At 38.8% G+C, this 23,918-nt stretch overlaps 1 protein-coding gene across 4 annotated transcripts in view; it reads right to left on the minus strand.

Annotated features, from left to right (window-relative positions):
* SLC4A7 (solute carrier family 4 member 7) overlaps nt 1-23,918 on the minus strand; it is a 106,716-nt gene that overhangs the window by 7,445 nt on the left and 75,353 nt on the right. For 2 of the 4 annotated variants that reach the window (XM_060248810.1, XM_060248808.1), the window contains 13 exons: nt 23,037-23,096; nt 22,364-22,521; nt 21,794-21,881; nt 19,823-19,969; nt 17,508-17,611; nt 15,252-15,426; nt 12,590-12,723; nt 10,977-11,222; nt 10,101-10,206; nt 8,174-8,335; nt 6,640-6,753; nt 4,417-4,578; nt 2,411-2,662 (listed from right to left, as the gene is read on the minus strand). In XM_060248810.1, the coding sequence (XP_060104793.1) occupies nt 2,411-2,662; nt 4,417-4,578; nt 6,640-6,753; nt 8,174-8,335; nt 10,101-10,206; nt 10,977-11,222; nt 12,590-12,723; nt 15,252-15,426; nt 17,508-17,611; nt 19,823-19,969; nt 21,794-21,881; nt 22,364-22,521; nt 23,037-23,096 (1,908 nt within the window). The remainder of the gene's footprint in view (nt 1-2,410; nt 2,663-4,416; nt 4,579-6,639; nt 6,754-8,173; nt 8,336-10,100; nt 10,207-10,976; nt 11,223-12,589; nt 12,724-15,251; nt 15,427-17,507; nt 17,612-19,822; nt 19,970-21,793; nt 21,882-22,363; nt 22,522-23,036; nt 23,097-23,918) is intronic. The other 2 variants (XM_060248811.1, XM_060248809.1) reach the window with 1 other exon arrangement.

Genomic DNA, 23,918 nt, shown 5'->3' on the forward strand with positions numbered 1-23,918 from the left:
CTGCCCTCACCCACACATGGTCTCAGCACAGGTAACAACAGAACCAATAAAATAGTTTAAAAAACCAATTCTATATAAATACAATTAAAACAAAAAAACCAAATTACTTGAATTCAAACATGGCAAAAACAGTAAATCAGAACAGTTGTAAGTGCATTTTGTTGTTCAGGCTGGCCAACTTGCTCAGGATTTGGTTTAATTTCAGCACTCATGCAGACAGTCTTCTCGGCTGTATCTGGCTTGCTGTAGGTTTTTATATTCATACTGTTCTAATTTTAAATTGTTGTATAATTATTGTTATATACCTATTGTTGTAATCCACCCTGAGCCCTGCTGGGCAGAGGGAAGGCAGACTAGAAATCCAAATAAATAAATAAATCTCACTTGTCTAGCACTTTTCTCCTGCAACTCTTTTCCCCTGCCTCCTTCTAGAGTTCAAGATGCTTGTTATATGAATTTAAGTACCATGCACCTGATTCCAGTCAGTCAAGTGTTTCCTTTACAAAGGAAAGATCAAAAACTCAAGCACACAGTCCAAAATTCTAGAACTTCCAAGGTGGTGTCGTATTCTAGTCAAATGTCCATGACACACTATGCAACCACAGTACACTGTTACATAATTTGAAATTCTATATCAACTACTTTGATAAATAATGTGATATGACCATAACATAGAATCACAGAATCACATAGGAAATCATATGAACATATGAAGCTGCCTTCTACTGAACCAGACCCTCGGTCCATCAAAGTCAGTATTGTCTACTCAGACTGGCAGCGGCTCTCCAGGGTCTCAAGCTGAGGTTTTCCACACCTATTTGCCTGGACCCGTTTTTGGAGATGCCAGGGATTGAACCTGGGACCTTCTGCTTCCCAAGCAGATGCTCTACCACTGAGCCACCGTCCCTCCCATGGGCACCTCTACACAAACAGCACAACTTTCAAGCAGGGCACTTCTACGCAAAAAGCACAACTATCACAGATTGTGCTTCCAAAGGCTTTTTTTGAGCATAAGAACTGAGTGCCAGAGAGGGACGGTCTGCTATGACAAATCCCTGCTTAAACTGGCATGGTCTGGGGAGGGTTTGCGGTGCTTTGCGGAGGCCAGGACAACAGTCGTTTCTCCCCCCCTTCCCAGCCTTGCTCCCTAAAAACAGCAGAGCCTTCTCTTGAGGATCAGGAATTTAAATGGGAATTCTCCCCCCACCCCCTTCCAAGCTTCTGTCTCTTGCATAAGCCTGTATCGAAGAGGGCCAAATCCCAGTCACATAGCAGCAGCTGCCGTGCCCCTCTGCCTCTGCTCGCCGGCGCATCCGACTGCATCCAAGCATCCCCATCTCTTGGTGTGTGTGGGGTGGGGGGGCCAAGATGCTACTGTCAGGGCTGCTCTAGGTACTGGCCATGGTCCTGCCCCTACAGCCTTCCAGGGCCTGGCCTGAACCGCAAGATCTCCAGGGAGCGAAGCGGATGCTCAATGCGGCTTGGGGGAGGGGGGGAGCAGACTCTGCAGGGGGGGGTAGCTGGACCCCTCCAGAGCAGGGCTGTGCTGGCCAGATCCCCCCTCCTGGGCCAGATCCCCCCCCCAACCAGGCTCAAGGGAGCAGAGCCAGAGAGGCCGGACACAAAGCCCGATGTCAACAAACACCCCCCCCCACTGCTGCTCTTCAGCGCCCTTCCCAAGGGCCGCCCCTGGGGGGGAGGGAGGGGCTCTGCCTCCCTCCGCCTGACAGTTCAGCGGGGGGGGAGGAAGGGGTGGCGGGGGGAGGGGAGCAGCAGCCCTCCCCCTCCCCCCAGCTCCTCTCCTCCAGAGGCAGCAGCAGGAGCCGTCTGGCTGCCAATCCATTTGCAAATGATAGGCATAACACAATAGTGCAATATCCTGGTAGAACATCTCTTCCCTGTATGTAAGGACAAGCCCATTTAAAATTTAAGATTGTTAAAATAACTACCAAGAGCAGACTATCAGAAATCCCAAGTATTCTGAAGTCAAACAGAGCTAACAAGCAAAAATTTGTTGATGAGTAGTCTTCCACTGCAGAGTGTTTTTCCTACAGTGCAATTCTAAACAGGTATTCCCAGAATCCTAACTCAGGTTTACTCAGTGGAGCTTAGTTGCAAGAAAGCATTCTTAGGATTGCACTGTTATTCAGTAGGACATTTACTTCTACTTGGCGATAAGTACCAACCTCCCTCTTTGCAGCTGTTGAAGCATGCAGCCAACCACTCTATTCTACCCAACCATTTTAAAGCATATCAAATACAGACAATTCCCTCATCTAACTTTCTACTGAAGTTTGGCTACTTTAGGGCAGAACAGGAATTAACTCATTCCAGCTTGACCAGTAACGATCCTGAAATAGTAGTAAACATAAAATGTTTATAAAGCTGTGCAGCAAAAATTATTTCTTACCTTTAATATAGAGGTCATGAACACCGACATCCCCATTAGAACAAAAATCATTAATCCTGTTACTCTCTGTTCACGGATTCCAAGGAACTTCGGCTGCTCTCCCGGAGCAGAGCACTCAGATTCTACTTTTAAGCTGTTGACATGACTTATAGAAAGAACAGTAGCAGCCACAAACCAAGGCAAGCCCATTATGGAGCATATTCCTAGCATAACACCGACCATGAGCAGATCAAGATGATAGCCACAGCCTTTCTGTGGAGTCAAACACACATATGACACCATAGCAATGATGGCAACAAAATGCCTTTTCAAGTTTCCACAAAGGATCTGAAATATCTTTAACTGCTACAATTTGCGACAAACTAAGATTGTTCAACTGTGAAACAATGTAAAAACTAAGCCATACTGGATAGACTAAAATCAGGGTGAGTATTAAGAGAAACCCTACAAAATTATACCATCTGCTTTCTAGAACACAACTTAGTTCCTGAGGATATACACTATAATCAACCTCACAACTACAAGGGGAGGAAAAGAGAGAATTCATGGCTAAGCAATATGCTTAAACATAGGTTTTCAAAAGAGTATACACAGGCAGTCTGGCAACACCTTCAAGTCACTCTGGCCTCGACTTGGTGGAACTCTCTGCTAGATGACATCAGGGCCCTGTAGGGCCTGTAAGACAGAGATGTTCTGCCAGGCTTTTGGTTGAGGAAAAACAACAAACTCACTCCATGTGAAAAATAATATTCTAGATGTTTCACAATATGCAACAACTTTGTCTCAGATAACAATACCAGTCCAATTTCATTTCAGATATGAACTATCCTTCTTCTAGGGACCGTCTTTCATATTCATAGGTTCAGGAAAGTTGAAGTGCCATAATTCATTTCCTGGCTTAAATTTTTTTATTTATTTTGTTTTAATTTATTTTTTCTGGAATGCCACTGCCAATTTCAATCTATCAGCATTTGGTTGCTTTTGGTTGAGAGCAGCAATGGTTTGCTACTTGGCTGGCACCTCCTTTCCCCTCCTCCAGACACACTGCAAATTTTCCTTCTCCCCTCCCCAGCATAATGCCTTGGCAATCCAGAATGCAGACTAATACACTATTAACTAGTATACTGTTTAAAATGAATGTTGTACATTGCCCTGAGACTGGCGCAAGCTGGGATAGGATGATTGAGATAACAACAGCAATAATAATAGTTAAGTACAGGGCTTTTTTTGTAGCAGGAACTGCTTTGCATTTTAGGGCACACATCCCTAATGTAGCCAATCCTCCTGGAGCTTACAGTAGGCCCTGTACTAAGAGCCCTGTAAACTCTTGGGAGGATTGGTTACATCAGGAGTATGTGGCATGATATGCAAAGCAGTTCCTGCTACAAAAAAAGCCCTGGTTAAGTGTGTACACATGTGGAAACAAAAAATCCCAGATTTGATACCAGAAAAACTCTTTGTGAAGTTAATTATGTGGTTCTCATTATGAGGGAAACAGTTGGGATATGTGGGGAGGATCTACTCAACATATAGTTGTAGTCTCAAAAACCCTTCCAATAATCACAAGGCCCATTATTTACACTTCTCTCCGGCATCCCTAGCTCTATATTCCAAGGGCATCAAAGATTGCATATATTTACCAGCCAATTGCATATATTTACCAGTCAGTCTTTTATATATATTTTTACATATTTACATTGTTGTTTTTAACTGTTTCATGCATATTTTAAAAATTGGTTTGATTGTTCTCCACCTTGGGAATCCTACACTGGGAGGAATGACAGAGTAAAATAATGTATAAAATAACTTACATTTCTGTCTTGCTTTTTAAAAATTTCAGGCAAAATAAGGGCTATCTACTATTACCATTAATTTTAGTTGCCAAATTTTGCTGAATACGGTTTTTTAAAAACTTTGAAGTTCAGCAATAGAGACTTAACAAGTATAATGGGGGAGCTGATCTGGGCATTCACAATTTCTACCAGGAAATCTAAACAATCCATTACCTTCAGCTTATGTTCCTTTCTGTTTATGATGACTGCAGTAATTTGCTGGTCCATAAAAATCAGAATGGTACAGAGTAAAGCAGGAACTGCAGCTACTATGAGTGTCCACCAAGGATTCGGCCCTAGGGGATCTATGAGCCATCCCCGATCAGATCGCGTGGGCTAGAAAGAGATAAATATTTTAAAAATTATAAAAAACAAAACAGGTCATGCACTACTTATAAAGCAAACATGTGAATTATTACGAACTTTACATGTACTCTGTTTGCACTAAATAACTTTAGAATGCTAACACTTCCCAAAAATTCTATTTAAGAGCTACTGTATTTTTCGGTCCATAAGGCGCTCCAGAGCATAGGACGCACCTTCCTCCTGGGGGATGATCCGCTGCCTCCACCTCCGATCCCGGCGCTTCCCCCGTGCTTGCCTGCTTGGCTCCAGCTCTGCTTCCAGCAAGCGCTGGGATTGCTCCACACTGCCCCCACTGCAAACCCAGCACTTCACGAGCGCCGGCTGCGGAGGGGGCAGCATGCTTCCTCCGTGCCTGTCTGCCTGGCTCCAGCTCTGACGCTTACAGCAAGCACCAGGATCACTCCCTCCGCCCTCCGATCCCGGCACTTGCTTTAAGCATCAGAGCTGGAGCCAGGCAGACAGGCACGGAGGAAGCACGCCACCCCCTCCGCAGCCGGCGCTCACGAAGCTCACGAGCTTCTCACCCTGCTGGGAGAAACTATCTTGGTCATTGTGACTATCAATATTCCCTGGGAAAGCAATATGGAGAACATATCTATGTTGATTCTCCTGGACTGCTCAGCAGCTGTTGATACCATTATTCATGGTATTGTTCTGGATAGGTTAAATGAGCTGGGTACAGGAAAACCTTGCTTTAGTCATACCAGACAATTTACAAAATGAAGTAGTAAGAGGAAGAAAGTAGTTGGGACTCCTGGCATTTGTGGTATGGAATCCTACAAGCTTCCATCTTGTTACTCATGCTGCTTAACAAATACTGTGCTGAAGTCATTTGTAAATATTGAGTGAATTTTGCTGTGATGACATCCAACTATTTCTCCTTTTCATCAGAGTTAGCTGATGATCTCTTTTATTTTTTTACTCTGAATGTATGTAAGCAACCTCAAACAATTTCAATGGACACAGTAGAATATAGACCAGGGTAGCCAAATGGTGGCTTGGGAGCCACATGTGGTTCTTTCACACATATTATGTGGGTCTCAAAGTCCACACTGCCTCGTCAGCTTGGCGAAGGCATTTGTCTCTTTAAATCCCTTCTCCAAGCCAAGCCACCTGGTCGCTTTCTTTCCACATTTCCCTGCCCCCCCCCATCAATTTGCTTTCTTTTCACCCTCCCTCCCTCCATTTGCTTTCTTTGTTTGTTTCTTTCTCTGTTTTTTCTACTTCCCTTTTCTTTCTCTTTCTTTCTTTCTTTCTTTCTTTCTTTCTTTCTTTCTTTCTTTCTTTCTTTCTTTCTTTCTTTCTCTCTCTCTTTCTTTCTTTCTTTCTGTTTCCAACTGAGAGAGCTAGAAAATGCTTGCCAAAATATTTCACTTTTAAGAAAAAAAATTCAGGAAACAACTAGTTCTAGTTATCTTCTAGTAGTTACAATCAAAGATCAGTTAAAATTTAATAAATAAGATGTTGTGCTAGCAGCTCATGGCTGATTTTATATTTGCCTGATGCACTCTCTCCCTCTCTCTGAATATGTTTAATATTATATAATTGCACAGTGAATTGGATGGGGGCATGGTCTCAGGAGCTGGCAGCCAGAGAGAGTCCAGCCATGCCATATCTTGTGGCTCTTACATTAAGCTCTGTGTGGCTCTTACATTAAGCAAGTTTGGCCACCCCTGATATAGACTCTGGCATGTATCCTCCAATAGAAGAAGATTTCTGTTTTCAGAAGTAGGGGTGGCAATTGTTATCAATTCACTCCCCTCACATACCTGACCATCTCTTTACCACCTGTCTGTTCCTGTTTAATACTGGAGTACTACTCCTATATAATGGGTTCATAAATTCAATCTTGCCTTGATCCTTTTTTGAGCCTAAAACATGTGATTTGTTTGTTAATTCCATTACCAGACATTCCATAGTATAATAGTAAACAGCTGCACAGGAGTTTCAATAAAATTAGCTGATATCAGCAACATTTAAGAATAGCCTTTCACAACTGTAGATGTGGTTTTCAAAGGAACACTTTCTTACCTCAAATTTTTCAGGCACATGAAGTTTAGGAGAAGGAACTCCCACAAGGTAATCAATAAGAACCATTATTACTATAGTTAAAAATACAGCAAAGTCACTTATTGTAGAACGCACCTAAAATGGAAAGGGGAAGAGCATTTTAAAAAAACCTCTTTTGCAAACAAAGACTGCCTACAATGGTGAGCGGGCATTACCTAATGACCCACCCTATTTCCAAAGAATGCATTGAGATTTATACTTATTCAGCCTCTGTGAAATGTAATATAAACTCATTAAAGTTGCTAAATTTGCCATAATTGATTAATAAGATTATTACTATCCCATATTACAGTTGTAGCCTACTTCCATCTGCCCCCTCCTTTAATTTAATGGTGAAAAATTGAGGAAGGGCAATTATTAGCACAGGGTAAAATTACAACTTTAACAGTGCAAAAATAACTTGTGAGCAGAATCAGATTTGTTCAAAATCAGATTTATTGTAGAAAAACTCTTAACAGTAAGGCAAACCTACCACAACACCTTTTTAAGCAAAAGTTGTGAGTTAATATAAAATATCTAGAAGTAATGGCCAGATTATGATAATATTATTTGTTCAGCATTGCAACAAATTACAAATTCACTACAACTTAAGTATAATTTTACATTTAGGATCTGTGTGGACATTACTTAAGGAAGCCTGCTGCCTTGGCTTAAAGGAGCAAACACAGGTTACGGCATTGAACATTTCCTCCTTTTGGTCCTGAACAATGATAACCTTAAGATTTTAGAGAAATGTTAAAATTATTTTTAAAGATCACTGTAGGTTTGCATGTCCATCAGCCTTTAAACAGCCTTGCTACAACATGAGCTGCTAAAGTATTTATTTGGCCTAAACCAGGGGTGGCCAAACTGTGGCTTAGGAGCCACATGTGGGTCTTTCACACATATTGTGTGTCTTTCAAAGCCCCCATCACTCCACCAGCTGGCAGAGAGATGGCATTTCTCTCTTTAAATCACTTCTCCAAGCCAAGCCAGCTGGCAGAATTCATTTAAAGTAAAAGTTACTTTCTTTCCTCCCCTCATCTCCTCCCATCTATTTGCCTTCCTTTCTTCCTTCCTTCCTGTCTTGTGTCAAACATCCAACATTTATTTTATGTGGCTCTTACATTAAACATGTTTAGCCACTCTTGCTAGACTTACAACATTTTTTGGCTTTGCTTGCATACAGTGATTGCAGGAAAGGAATGAAGAAACCAACCAAACAGACTTCCTTGCTTCCTCCAAACAGTTCTGAAAGTGCCTTGTAGCAGCATTTGATTTGTTTGTGGCATACTCCTCTACATGATGAAAGGTTGATCATCAAAACAGAAAACAGAGCTTGATGACTGTGATTCCTTGAAAAATTATAGCCAGACTACTTCTACTGACATACATATAATAAACCACATTGCCTTGTTTTGTTTTTTTCTGCTGGGCACCAAATTGTTAAGTCATAAATAGCAACAAGATACTGATTATATAAATCCTGAAAATACTTAAATGCAATCACAGTTACCTTAGTAGGAAAGTAGCGCTTGGTCTTAAATTGCTTGAGGAAAGAGGACAGGAAAAATGTCGTAAAAAATAAAATGACACACCAAAAAAGAACATCTGGAAAATATGGGCCATGGTGACCACAAGCTAATCCATGAAACACACCCTGATATTTCTTGCATTCCTATAAATCAAGACATTTATAAAAACAAGTTAGATGTTACATTTAGTTCTGTACAAGAAAATGATATATGTATCTATCTAGCTTTATTTGTACCCCACATTTCTCCATAAAGTGGCTTACAACATTCTCCATTCCTCTATTTTATCCTCACAATAACAACCCCATGAGGTAGGTAAGGCTGAGAGTGTGTGTCTGGACCAAGGTCACCCAGCAAGTTTCCATGGAAGAGTGGGGATACAAACCCAGGTCTCCCAGCTTCTACTCCCACTGTTACACTACACTCGTTCAGGTGGACATTCTGTGTTGGTCTGAAACAGCACAACAAAGTTTGAATCCAGTCGTACCCTTAAGACCGACAAAGTTTATTCAAGGTATGAGCTTTCATGTGCAAGCAAACTTCCTTGAATACAGACTGGTATACACCAGGTACACTCGTGTATACCAATGTGGTTATGACATACCATCCTGGTTTCAAAATACACTATCAGTTCTTATTAAGTAATAAAATTCCTTTAAATTGCAACTAGATTATCAAAACTAGGGAGACTGCCAGTTATTGTTACTGACCATGCACAGTTACAATAACTGGCAGTCTCTCTAGTTTTGCTAATCTAGCTGCAATTTAAAGGAACTTTATTTCTTAATAAGAACTGATAGTGTATTCTGAATTCAGGTTGCATTCAATCCAATTACTGTCCATGGTCTCTGAACTTAATGACATCTGAATTTTACACAATTACATCTTACACTATACTGACCCTTTGATCCTGCTGTTTACTTATAAAATTATAATAAATATAAAAGTAAAAAAAAATCAAACTAACAAGAATCTACTAATGCTTTAACCAATGAAAGCTAACGCTAGAAGACAAATGTTTTATTGAAGGTACCATGCAAGATTTTTATTTTTTTTCAGCTCAAAAGATAATACATTAAAAGAAGTAATCCAATTTTCTGTGAACATCAAGTAATCCAATAGTTTCTTTCTGTTTCACAAATATTTTTATCGCATCTTCATAGACTCTACTTCACAATAATATGAAGATTGCATATATGAAAAACCACTAGATTTTCTAAAAAATAATGTTACATGACATAATGGAAACATATATAAGGGCCTGCGTGAATGAACACTGAGTACATGTCTTAGGCTCAAGAAAAGCTTCCTTCTAAAAATACTGAATCAAATGCTTCAAACAGAAGTTGATGCATTTCAGATAGGTTATTCAAATGAATGCAATATTTTGCTTTTGAGGAAATATGGTATATGTGCTGCAAGTTTCATAGACAGCCATGCAGGTTCTGCTAAACTAACTTTGTCTTCTCTAAAAGTAGGAAGACAAACTGAAGAAACAACTGGAACAAAAACACTGAAAAAGCAATTTACATTTCTGCCTACAGTTCCATTGATACAAGTCTTTAGCTATCTTTATTATATCACTTACTTGAGATAAGGACGAAATTTACTAACTGCTTAAAAGCTAGAACATTACATAAAATTGGGAACTTTTGTCATCATATATCTCATCAATACAAAATGGTGTTGGATCCAGCCAGCTTTCCTGCTAGTGAAAAAGGGAAGAAAGGGTGTGCTTGATCACCAAAAACAGCTATTGCTGGAAATCATGGAACTCACATGACAAAGGGAAAGAACTGGTAGGATCCAACCCAGGAAATAACACTCCTGCATGCAAAGTTATTTCAGACTTCATCTATACAGTTATTTTGAAATGTAAAGTTCTATATTTCCACTCCAAGTACTCACACTAACTGTAAGGTTAGCCCATGATATAGTATCAGCAGATTTGTTATTGTTCATCCATAGCTCCAGTGTTTCATTGCTGGGATTTGGTGGCTCTGAACATACACATCTGGCAAAGTTTAAATGTAAACATTTTAGTCACTGTTTTATTACCATGAACTTGAAATTAACAGATAATACTCTGGTGATTTTAAAAATGTTTGTTTTTACAAGTTTAAAGAACAAAAAAAGGGCAACTGTGGCAGGAAACAATATGTGTATTTGCCATAAGCGGGAAATACAGTTCAGCTGCAATGACAAACTGGTTTTAATAACCAAAGTAATTTAAGATCTCTTTTTTTCTCAGTATGGTACATTAAAAGGACAATGGAATAAACAAAGAAGAAAATATAAAGAAGATAATAAATTGCATGCAGAAGAACAGCAATAATACATGTATCCTTACATGACAGCTGTTTCTAATATTTAACATTAACAGAAGATACATTTGAATAAATGGCAGAAAGACATCACACTGTTCCATTTTATGAAGCATTTAGACCAAGCTAATATCAGAGAGGACCACTCAGCCAGATGAACTATTAGCTTTCTCTAGAAGGATTTAGTACGCTTTATACATTTGAGTTAATATTTAGAAAATCCAGTACAAAGAGTATTGTGAAAGAAGTTATTGCAATCACATTCTGCCCCCCCCCCAATGTTATGATTTTATTAGGACGAACCAAAATAAAACCAAGAAAGATAAATCTTTAAATCTGGCACACTGCTTTTATTATTTCGGATGATCCTGATAAAATGGTATTACATGACTTCTCAATTTTTTATTTTTCTTTAGACCAGTGCAACTTTTGTCTAAGTTTACAAAGAAAGAATACTTACGAATACAGCGTCAGCCTGTCCAAATCATTGTGCATATTGAAAGCATACACTTCTCCCAAATGAAAAAGCTTTTCCAGTGCTTCATATATAAATATTATGCAAATAAGAGCAGCAAAAGCTTCCTCGGTAAATCGAGTGATATAACATACAAGGCTGCTTGCATCAGTTGCTACTAATAGTATACATAAAAATGATGTCCACAGACCAATGCTGGTTCTTAGAGACAAGTAAGAAAGTTTGTAATCCCTATTTAAAAAACAAACATAGATTCAGTAAAACTATTACAACTACCAGTATTTCACTGAAGCAGAAAACAGACATCCAGGTTGTAGTCTAGATTCTGCTATTGCTTATTTTCCTCTGCCTCCTAATAGCGTAGTACTTGTTAATCTTGGAATCTAAGTGCCATTTAAAATGTACACAAAGAGGAAAACAAGGCTGCATTTGCCTGTACTAGTGTTCGCTAAGTGGTCATCTGTGCAGCCATAAATGGAGGGGGGAAACTGCACATGTGTAGACCAGCCACAAACATTCCAGGACTGAATCAATAAAGCCTAGGGAATTCAGGGGGTAGAAAGGAAATGGTTCCCTCCTCCCTTTGCACATGACCTAGAAGCAGGAAAAATCTCATTCTCCAAAGAGTGCTGAAACTTTCTGTGGCTAGACTGCAGAATGCATACACTCCACCCCCATGTGGAACTTTATATCTCAGGATAGTAAGTCCTTCTTGCTGATATTCTAGCTTCCCAAACTGAGTTTTTGATGGGGAAATATGTAATCTCACCTACCTAGATGGCTGTACCTTATGTTTTTTTCTGAAGATTTGAGCTGATGTTCAGATATTTTTGCTAGAGTTATGCCTTAGTGCTAAAGAGAAGAATCCTAAATACTTTTCTACCATTTGCAGATAAGACTGTTTCCAAAAAGCTTCTTCTCTAATTTGTTCCAGAGTTTGGTCAGTGGCCTGTTGAACTGGAATAATCTAAATAATATGACTGTTTCCCTTGCTGTATGTGTGTGACATCAGCACTCCAGTAAACAATGTACATATTACCCCGTAGCAAGTAATATGGTAACACAAGAGACTTAAACAGTATTTAAATTGGGAATTTTGTGGCTGAAAAAGTGAAAAATTACAAATATACAGACTAATTTATTAGTTACAAAGCCTCAAGACACATTTAATTCCAAAAAATTCACAAGCCCGTTCTTTAGTATTTTATTTTTTAAACCTTTAATGGTAAATTCATTAACATGACACCATGGTACCATGTTCACATACAAGGATCTAAATTGTTTTCTAACACAAAAGCCAACATGCATTATACTAGCTGCCAGGGCTTTTTTTGTAGCAGGAACTCCTTTGCATATTAGGCCACACACCCCTGATGTAGCCAATCCTCCTGGAGCTTACATTAGGGTCTGTTCTAAGAGCCCTGTAAGCTCTTTGAGGATTGGCTACATCAGGGTTGTGTGGCCTAAAATGCAAAGAAGTTCCTGCTACAAAAAAAGTCCTGCTAACTGCTATTTTCCCTCTCCGGTTCTTCAAAATACAGCAAGGAATCTCTCTTATCAAACATAATGAGCATAAATTTTTGAGAAGATGCACTTACTTGCAAAATTTATATAATATTTTTTCAAATACTAATACAGGTCCAGTGCTCCCCAATATTGTCAAAGGTTGCCCAGCAAAAAGTGAATAGGCAATCCCAGTTAATGATGCTCCAAATAAAGATTCTATTGCACTCTGAGGGGAAAGAAAAGCCTGTGATTCACTGAACATAAAATTACCACTTGCCACTGTGTTTTTACACATATTCTTTACATATTAACTTGCAAAGAGAACAAAAGTAAACATTATTGGCTATATACAACCTTATACTAGAATATGGGGGGTATTTTGAGCAACTGTAATGAAAGAAACAAAGTTAATAAATAAAATGAGATCAAGTGATTCATTTGGGAATCTAGTAAAAAAAAGGTATATACCTAAAAACCTAGAACACAATAGGGAGAACAAAATAGGGAGAATCTGATAAAGGGCTTTCTCCAGTGTGAAGAAGGTAATGTTGCAACAAACTTTATCAAAATCAAATATAATAAGCTATATTAAACTTGTACTAGTGAAACTATGACAAAACAGAAATTATTGTACAATAATGATTTAATGTATAAGGAAACGAATGAACACAGGGAAACAAATGAAACAAAATTTATGATCCCACCTGGTAATAAATGTTCTCAATTACAATATTCTGAAACTGTGCAGCAATTTCTTAACACTTTTTAAATAGAGTATCCAACTCATGCATAGGAAACAGAAGGACTTAACTGAAGTTATATTGTTATATTAATTTTAAAGGATCAAAAGGCAACAAAAATAGCTTATTAAACTAACTTTCTTAACCCATGGAAAATTATTCAAAAGTGATTAAAATAATTACCAGGCAAGCACAATATTGGTTGACATAATGTGCACCTAAATCCATCATAACTAAAAAAAACACTTAAGTACCAACATAAAAGGTATGCAAAAGGGCTATCGTAACCAGTAGTATGTCATGATCTATACACAACACAGACAGCACATAGGATTACGCCTGTCTTTGTAATATTAACCATGAGCTAATTAATGCAGGCAGGATGACAAGGACAGGAGCACTCCTGAGGTGATAGCCTCTGAAGGTGAATGGAAGTGATGTGAACACAAGTGTGTACCTTACTGAGTATGAACACATGTGTGTAGTAACAAATATATTCACTGATGCACACCAAGCAAATGAGGAAAGCTAAAAGAAAGAAGGTGATTTTTTTTTTGTATTTTAGCACAAGAGAAACACATTTTCAACCAACTGTTTGACAACACTGAGACAAATACTTTTTAAAAAAGCCTTATTGAATTACAAAGTCATTTTAAAATTCTGAAAACATGTTCTCCACAGGGTATTGTTTGGGGAATTGGGGAGGGTGGGTTGTTAGACCAACCAGCCAAACAACACAAAATATAAATACTTAAGTATAATAAAGCTAAATAAACTTTGCCTGAAAAAAATTAAGTTTGGTAAATGAGCAGTATTGTTAAAGTATTGAAAAATAGAGTTCTGTTCTTAAAAGTAATGAACATTATTTTCTGTACATGTATGACAAATGTTAAAAATAGACATTTACACTTTCTTCTCTGAAGGACAGACTAACATCTTGAGAAAGAAATACTCTAAATTTTCAAAGTTACATAACAATACTGAATCACTGATCTTAAGCAATACTACACCCAACTACTCCCATTAACTTTAAGCCCTGCTAGGTCACATGCCGTAACAGTCACAGCATTTTGAATAATAATTAAAGGTGACAAAATCGTTAAAGTTTACAATTATTTCTTTCTTGTTAAGAACAACTGCGTTCCACTGAAAAACAAGAGTAGGACAGATAATAAAAAAATAAATCTGAGAATATGAAATATTAGAGGACCAAGCTTCACATTACACACAAATGTGCATATTTAAACCTGATGATTGTCCGGATTGGGCCAAGCAGGACATTGATTGATTCTTGTAGGGAAAAGCAACTTTAAAGAGCAGCAAATTGGAATGCAAATGGGGCAATGGAGAGGAGTGGTTAACTCTTTCCCCCAATCTTTGCTTTTCTGCTGCAGTCTCCTCCCCGGAAGCCACCAACCCTGCCAGCAGGAAAATATCCATCTGGAATGTTGCAGGAGAGATAAAGAAAGTAGCCAGGGAGGGAGTCTGAAGTAGAAATCTAGTAGACCAAAAAAAGGGTTAAAGCCCCTTCCCTACCATTTTCGTGTTTCAAACCCTTTCTTAATACAAGCACAGTCTGTTTGATTCCATGAGTGTGCATGTATAATATTTAGTACCAGCCCTAACAATCCTTTCCTTCACAGACCTACTACCCTACAAGGCAATCTGAACCATCAGTTTTCAGGAGAAATCAAGGCAGTATACTCAGATGCCTGTTCACGGCCTTTTCAATATACAAAGACAAAGCATGCTATCTCTCTCTCCATTCATGGAACAGTTCATTAAGACAGGATCATTTTTTTTACCTTAACTGTGCATCTTCTCCTGCTCACACATACATATTCTTCATGTTTTCCACAGCAGTTAATAATTGAGGAACATCTACTATGGGGCTAATCAAATGCTGTGGGCTAAAGATTTTCAAATAAAGGTAGAAAAATAAAGGAGACAAATGAACACAGTCACTTGCCTCTGGAAATCTAAAAGCCTGGCTACTACCATTCTTTGTACTCACTATTCTGCCTTCTGTAGCTTCTCCAAGGAGCCCTCCAAAAGTGATTACAGGAGACATACAGGCACAGTATAGGAAAAGAATCGAGGCCAGGCACTGCAGACTTAATGCATCCTTGAAGTCACTCAAGAAAAAAGGTGCTTTCCTTTTGATGTCAAGTATCAAACCACCAAAAAGCCTAAATAGGTGAGATGAAACTCGTCAAACTGTACACTAAAGGACTCCAGAATGCTTAAAACTATGGGAGAAGCAAGTCTGACAATGCTGATTTTCAGCATAAATTAGCCTTTTTTTAATATACTCCAAATTTATTCATAACACAGACTGCAAAGAGTATACCAACCAATGCCATTTTGTTGGTTTCAGTACTGAAGTAAACTCTGTTGGTTTTGGGTTGTTTCTTTTTAATACCAGCATATATTGTGTATATAATGGGCTAGACACTGAAAAAACCTGGCAAATTAGTCTAATAATTTCACTGATATCTCATAATAAAAATAACAAATATCCTCAGCTGTCAACTCTGTAGAACCATTTATTTCCTGAATTTATGATGTTTATAGAAACTTCTACCAGTAAGCAGCTTTTCTCTGATCAACATACTACTCAGAAATCTCATGTACTTCAGAGGACCACATCTCCAAATGGATTGCCAAACAGCTTTTTGGATCTCTAACACACACATACGGTGTTGTGTGTGTGAATGGCGATCTTGCCCATTCTTTTCTATACTAAGAAACGCCCATGTATTTCCCATAAAAAGGGACTAGGACAATCTTATGCATACTGAATTATGTGAGTCCATATTTGCATGTCAGATATTTTTTCAAATTCAGGTGTTGTCTCACCTTTATATCCAGTCTGTGTGCATACGGTGACTAGAGAACTCAAAATTCTGTAACTTTGATAAATTAAGCCAATAAATTAAATTTATTAATTATTTCATTTACCTAAATAAAGTTTGCCCCATAATTTATTTTGCTTTTTGCAGTAATGGAGAGAAGCACTGAAATGCTCCCTTACCAACCCTTGGAATTGATATTCAGCCCCATCTGACTTCAGATACTTCAGCAGGCATTACCTGCATGCATCAGAAACTTGCTCCAAATGAAAAAGTGTAATTTCCTGAATTCTGCACTGGCACTGCGGTTATACTAATCTGCTAAATATAGCAGAGCACTGAATAATTATCCAAGGGGTTTTATATCACAGTTATGTTGAGAACGCTCAAAGTATCAAAAATGTCAACAACCTGCAACAGTTTGAAATGCTATTTTTAAGATACTTAAAAATCATCATCTAGGAAGGGATCCAGTTTAATTCAAGAAAAATAACTACTGTATGAGAAATATGCCGACATGTATTTTGAAACTTATGAAAATAAATCTGGGCTATTGTTTTTATTTACTTAAAAAATAAGAGAAGCCATGTTGGAACAGGCCAATGACCCATCCAGTCCAACACTCTGTGTCACACAGTGGCCAAAAACCAGATGCCATCAGGAGGTCCAGCAGCAGGGCCAGAACTCCAGAAGCCCTGTCACTGTTGCCCCCCAAGCACCAAGAATATGGAGCATCACTGCCCCAGACACAGTGTTCCATGTATACCTTGTGGCTAATAGCCACTGCTGGACCTCTACTCCATACTAAAATGTGTTCAAGAGGAAAGAGTTATTTATTTTGTGGGAAATCAACTAATTTATTTTTAAATCATATCCATTTAATATTTACCAAATATTAGTATATCTCAGTTTATATACTTATCAAGAGCTTTGGTTTAATGCTTTTGTAAAACCCAACTAAGCCGAGAAAATTGTCTTTGAACACTATTTTTGCCTTCCTAAAAAGTTTTTCCTTTCTCTAAGTGTCAGTCTTTGAATACATGGGCACCTCTAAATGTTTTAGATTAAGAAAGAATTGTTTTAATTTTATGGAACATTTTAAAATATCTAGCCCACTATAGACAACTTCCAGTTTTATGCTATTCTTCTGATCAACATACACCTTTCAATATTTTGGAAAAGTGGTTCAATTTGAAACAATATTGAGTTTATCAAAGCATTTTTATACATTAAATTGTTCACCAACAGGATACTAAAGAATACTATAAGGCCAAAACAGGTCACCAAATTAGATGACAAATATTTAAGGTAGATGCAATATACTTCTCACTGATGTAAGTTTTAGGATGATGCTATGCAAATTTCTACAGCAGTAATTGTTCTTTGACATTGCTAACAGTTAAGAAAACACAACACACCTTCCAGTCCTTTGTAATTCAGGTCCAGCATGATGGCCTTCTTCTTTGAGAGGCTCTCCAGGAGTAGCAGCTCCATTTGGAAATTTAGGTATCTTCCTTTTTTCCTGCATGATGGAATGACATTAATGTGTTAGTTTTGCATGCATTGTACATTAAAGTTAAAAGCATTATTTCATACTTTCCTTCTGTCATCTAAGATAGGGATGCCAAGCCCCTGGGCCAGGTGGGGATTCTCCCGCCCTGGATGTTCCCGACCCACCAGTCCACATTGGGTCAGCAGGGAGAACCTCCCCAGATGTCGCCGGTGCAATGATGTCACCCAGAAGCGCCGGACGCTCAAGCCATTTCCAGGAAAACTCTAAGGTTTTCCCGGACACTCTAGCAATTTGGGAGGGAAAACTTATGGTACAATATTGCACACACACAAAAAGTCCCTCACTGGAGGCCATGGCAACCCTAATCTAAGAAGAGTTCTACAAACTCAGCTTGACATTTTCTGACAAGCAAGAAATCTTTTTTTAAAGATCATCATTAATTTCAATAAAAATTTCAACTGATTAATTACACCAAGCAACAAATATAGCTCTGAAAGAAAAAAAAATGGTACTAGAAACATTACATGTCAACAACAAAACTTTCACTCCAATCAAAAGTACAGCATAGGAAATCAACTTTCTGCTTAGAATTAAGCATCACTCCTCTAAAGACCAAACAAGATGTGAAGTTTTCCTATGAGTCTGATCTGGATTTCCCCAACCTGACTTTCATATTCCTATTTGGATGGACACCATGGAGTGTTGGAGGGAAGGACTTCAGCCTTCCCTTCCACCATCATTTTCCCAAATGGTCTCCAGGAGCAACATTTGCTCTGTTGGGAGGCTGCATGTGCAGTACTTGGTGCATAGTACACATATTGGCACCTAACAATATACATGGTGTACCACTAGGTGGTAGTTATTTGTATGCATCTGAATGCATCATGACATAAGTTTGCCTGTATCCATGCATGGTCTGAAAGCTCATGATGCAGAGATCACTGAATCTAAGCAGGTCAGTGCTTAGACTGGAGATTACTTGGGTAACAAATCTAAACATTACCACACATATACCCTGAGAACCTGCATCAAAGAAGTAGTTAGCACATTAAAATTTTCTACCTAAAAATTAAACCAATTTATTTATTATGTTCTATTTTACAACATCATCCCCTGAAGAACAGGGCTCAGGGGCTGCCCAACATAATATTGTATAAGCCAATTAAAACCAACAGAACACAGCAAATAGCCTAAAGATGACACTGAAAAATCTATGAGTGCCACTGCCTCATGGGGAGGCAAGGGAATGAGAGTGCCAAGAAGATGGAACCATAGCTGTCCTCAACCAAATGCCTCATGGATATCTATCAGGCTGGGGACCACAAAGGGATTTTAATCTACTTTGTGCAAAGTTCTCCTGGGAATATACCACGAGAGGTTGTCCTGAAGATACATAGTTCCCAGATCATTAAGGGCCTTGAAGTCAACACCAAGACCTTGAACCTGATCTGATACTCCACTGAAGCCAGTGCAGCTCACACAGCACAGGACAGATGTGTGCTGTATGTGCAGTCCCTGTAAGGACATGCACACCTGCTTTCTACACCAGTTAGTTTCTGGGTCAGCTTCAAGGGTAGGCCCACACAGAGTGAGTTATAGTAGTCCAGTCTAGAGGTGACCACTGTATCGGTACAAGACAGGTAGGGGCAAGTTGCCTGAGCTGGCACAGCTGGAAGAATTCCAGTCTGACAACGTTAGTGATCTGGGCCTCCTTTGTTAGGAAGCCATCCAGAATAACACCCAGGCTCTTAACTGTTGGTGTTGGTCTCAAGGGCACACTGTCAAGAGCTGGGAGTTAACACCCCAGCCTGGAATTTCCCCACCCTAGCCACAAAACCTTTGTCAGACAGCCTCAGCCGGCTCTATTTCAGCCATCCCACCGCTCAGCCGGATTTACTGAGTGGTATCTGGCCAATCGCCCACCAATGGATAAATTGCAGTTTTAGATAATCTGCCTGTGTAAACTGTATACTCTAGCTATGATCACATACATTGCAATTATATGGAAGCACAGAAATAAAGTAGAACATAGCAATGACCATAGTATTCATTTACCAGTAACCTGCTTTTTAAGTAGTTTTCTAGCCCCCTTATTAGTGAAAACAGATTATTGTGAAAGTATATGCAAAATGCCTGATGAAATCTCAAAAGCTAGAAGAGCTACACAGCCCTCTTATTATACGATTTTAAAGGAGGTCATCTGCTGAAAAAAGTTCTTACCTGAGAAGGTACGCTTTTAGGTGGTTCAATTCGTATAGATGGATCCCACTCTCCTGGGGGCAAAACAGTCACTTGATCTAAAAACTCATCAATTCCAGACAGTAGATCATTTCGGTCTTTAGCTTTATAAGCAACATCATGGAAAACCTTCATAAACACACAGATACATATTTAAATTTGATTTCCTGACATTAAAACTCTAGCCTGACACATTGCAAAATAACAACTGGTATTTTCAAGGCTTGAACAAATATGTTTTATATGTTAAAAAATGCAATGCCCGCTCCTCCCTTTTCAGTTGCTAAAAATGTGTGCTTAAACTGCATTTATATGTATAGGGAAACATTCATATGCATAATTGGAGAAGTATAACACCTAGGGTATTTTAAAAAAAATTAGTACACTATACCTGTCAATATTTTGGAAAACCGGAGGGAGGTAAGGGAAGAAATAGTGGAATACCTAAATGCATTTGGAGAAGATAAGAAAGGAATAACAAAATCTACATCTGAAGGGAATATGGCCTTCACCGAAGAATCTTCTAGAGCCATGTTTCAATTGGCAATAAACTTGAACAGGGCAAGACTTCCAGAGTGCCCCCAAAGAAAAGTTTCAGGAAAAGGTCATTGTACAACCGAAGTCTAACAATCTACATTAGTAAAGTATCTTGCAATTACCGTGCCAATGTTGTCAGTCTTAAGATACAACATGATTACAATTTTCAGAATCAGTAAGAAACTGTTCTGCTATAACCATTTAACAATAAACTTTTATTGCTTTATATTAACTCATACTCCAAAACCAGGGGCGACTATAAGCCTCTTACTGGGGCATCTCATTGCAGGTACAAACTCAACATTATACAACTAACAGCATCTCAGACAAACCCTACTATATAATACAAATCAATATTAGATCAAGATAATGTTTATGACAGGTGTCCTCAATGTGGCACCAACACCTTTCTTGGTGCCATCAAGAGTTTTTAGAAAGTGGGCAGGCATTTTTGGCCAGCATGTGGAGGTGCTTTTGGCCATCAGAGCTTCTGATTGGCAACTTTTCTAACTGTGCAGATTTTTTAAAAGTTCCTTCTGCAGCAGCTGCCACTACTACACAAGGATCTTCACTGTGTAACTGCTGTGTGTATACAAGAAAATGTTTTAAGCAATATGTTCATTTTAAAAGGCATCTTGTTAGACAGTGATTCTGCCTGAATTGTTACAGAATTCATTTGCTTACATTTTGTGGTTGGATCCACCTTTTGTTTTGCCCTGACCTAGATAACCCAGACTAGTCCACTCTTGGCAGATCCCAGAAGCTAAGCAAGCTTCTGAGGTCATCATGACATGGAGGCAGGCAATGGCAAACCACCTATGGACATCTCTTGTCTTGAAAACTCTGAGGTCACCATAAGACAGCTGTGACTAGACCACACAAGCACACACCTCCTTTTATAGCAGCCATTTTGTAGTCGTTCCCACCACCTTGTATTAGAATTCTAAAGGCTCCTACAGGCTTTGAAAGGTTGGGCACCCCTGATTTATGACATTAAATAACTTCAGAATTTGTTCACAACCGTATTACAGCAATAGAAATTAAACTAATATGACAGTCATTAAGAAACTTCAGTTACACCTCAAAAATGCAAGGGATATTAATCAGAACATATGGAAGGATTTCTTAGTATGGCTGTAATTGCTACAAAGTCGATGCTGTTCAGACAATACTGTGCTGTTTACAACATAAATCTGCTTTCTTCAACAGTTAACATTCCTGATATCGATATGTGTCATGCACACAGCTTCTGTGAATTTGCGGCTATGCCTAAAACTATACCTATGAAACAATATGAAAAATTACACTATGTTCCATTTGCTCATATCATCAATCACTATATAATAATTCTATTTGAACACACCAACCATTCAGATAAACAACCATTTTAATGGATACCAAATGCCTAGTACTCACATCATCAGTCATAAGCGTTGCTATTGATCGGCCAATTTCATGGTATTGAGGTGCTTTGCCTGCTGGACCCAACAAGAGAAAAAGGAATCTGTAGAAGAAACAGGCTACAAGAAATCAGATATTAATCTAAATAAAGCAAGAGGTTATATTAAGCCAACAGTTTTAATTGGAGGATCTACTAGTAAAGTTGTATACATCAATTAGAACTCATAGATATTTAGATGAAGCAAGGGAAGAAGAAGAAGATATTGGATTTATATCCCGCCCTCCACTTTGAATCTCAGAGCGGCTCAAAATCTCCTTTATCTTCCTCCCCCACAACAGACACCCTGCGATGTGGGTGGGGCTGAGAGGATTCTCACAGCAGCTGCCCTTTCAAGGACAACCTCTGCCAGAGCTTCTTACAGCTGAAATCAATAAAACTTGAGGACATTTAATTCCACACTTTATTCCAAAATGTTGCTTGTGATTGTGTTATTGGAGGGTGATTGTAAAGGGGTCCTTGCCTTCACTGCCCTCTCCCTTCCTCTAGGTGCTGGGACTGCAACACAGTTTAATGTTTATCCTTACCGAGTAGGAACAGGAACTTCTGTAAGGCCTGAAAGAAGCACAGCAGGTGACAGCCTCACAAAAGCAATAATAGGTCTCTCCAAAAAATCCACTTCTCCCACCAACACATTTGATGCCTCTGCACCCATGGGAATCTTCCTCATGAAATTCATGTCTACCTGTTAAAAAGGAATAAGTAAAACTGCATCTTAGCTTACTATGTTGATGGTGCATTTTTAAACTAACAATCAGTAATAAGAATGTTTTGTCAACAGAACACATCAGGTTGCTAAAGGGACAAATGAACACTTAGGGGTTTTTATTACCATCAAAACAGCTTGCTATTTTATCTTTAAAATATTTAAACTACCTAATTTATTTTCTAGAGTTACTTATTAAGACAGAAACAGTTTTAACATTTATAAGCATCAACAAACATAACTAAAAAGTCAATATAATTATATACAGAGTTTTCATTCAATGAAGTCAATCTAAAAGAGTAGTTTTGAAGAATACCAACTATAGTGTAGCCATTATTCAAAAACTGTAAAAATACAGAAGCCTAAGTACCTGTATATAATTACAGATGAACACCACCATATTGTACAGCACATGAACTATTGGTTCACATACATACACAAAGACCACCAAAAACTAACACAAGTTACACAACTATCTAGAGCAGAACACTTACAGCTGGCCGCTTGAGTCCCACACCAAGTGTGCCACAACTACAGTGCCAGGAGGCTGACTCCTGCACAACAGGAGAAAAGGCAGGTGCAGAGAAGAATAGGCCAAGTGAAAATACAAGAACGAGGAGTGGGAATAATGGCACCTATCATGATTAAACTAGAATGTATGCATGCATTAGACTTCAGTTCGCACACACCCTGTAAACTGGCAATTACATCATGCAACTGAATTATAAAACAAGAAATCTAGTTGTGTTAACAGGCTTCAATACAGATGCCTGTGGCTTCAAACAGCATTACGATACACATATTTCTAGATTAAAAGCAAATAAATTTTGCACCAGTCTGTCTGTATGTTATGACAGATAGATGCACCACTAACAACAGTCTAATCTTGCAAATTTTTTTCTGGAATCAATGGAGGAACTTAGAGGGTAGGCTGCAGCGCAGGACAAGATTAGGCTGCTGTCAGTGGTGCATCTATCTGTCATAATGTACAGACAGACTGGTGCAGACTTTTCAGTGATCACAAAGAGGGTGATGAGCTCATCCTGTTACGCTCTGTATCTCAGCATATACCCCTTCCCTGGGTAGTCTCTTTGGTGAACCCAGCTCAAGAGAGAGGAAAACTCTCTTTCTGGATCTCATCTCACAGCACAGTGAAAATGGGGAGACTACTGCCAAAGTGCTGTTGCAGTTAATGGGAATCCAAAACATTCCCATTTCAGTGTGATTAAGCAGATGAGTGTAGATGACAAGGGAAGGCAATGGCAAACCACCCCGTAAAAAAGTCTGCCATGATGCGATGTCATCCCAGAGTCAGAAACGACTGGTGCTTGCACAGGGGACTACCTTTTTTTTTAAGCAGATGAGGAGGACTTCAC

The sequence above is a fragment of the Heteronotia binoei genome, chromosome 10 (genome assembly GCF_032191835.1).
Source record: "Heteronotia binoei isolate CCM8104 ecotype False Entrance Well chromosome 10, APGP_CSIRO_Hbin_v1, whole genome shotgun sequence".
Lineage (NCBI taxonomy): Eukaryota > Metazoa > Chordata > Lepidosauria > Squamata > Gekkonidae > Heteronotia > Heteronotia binoei.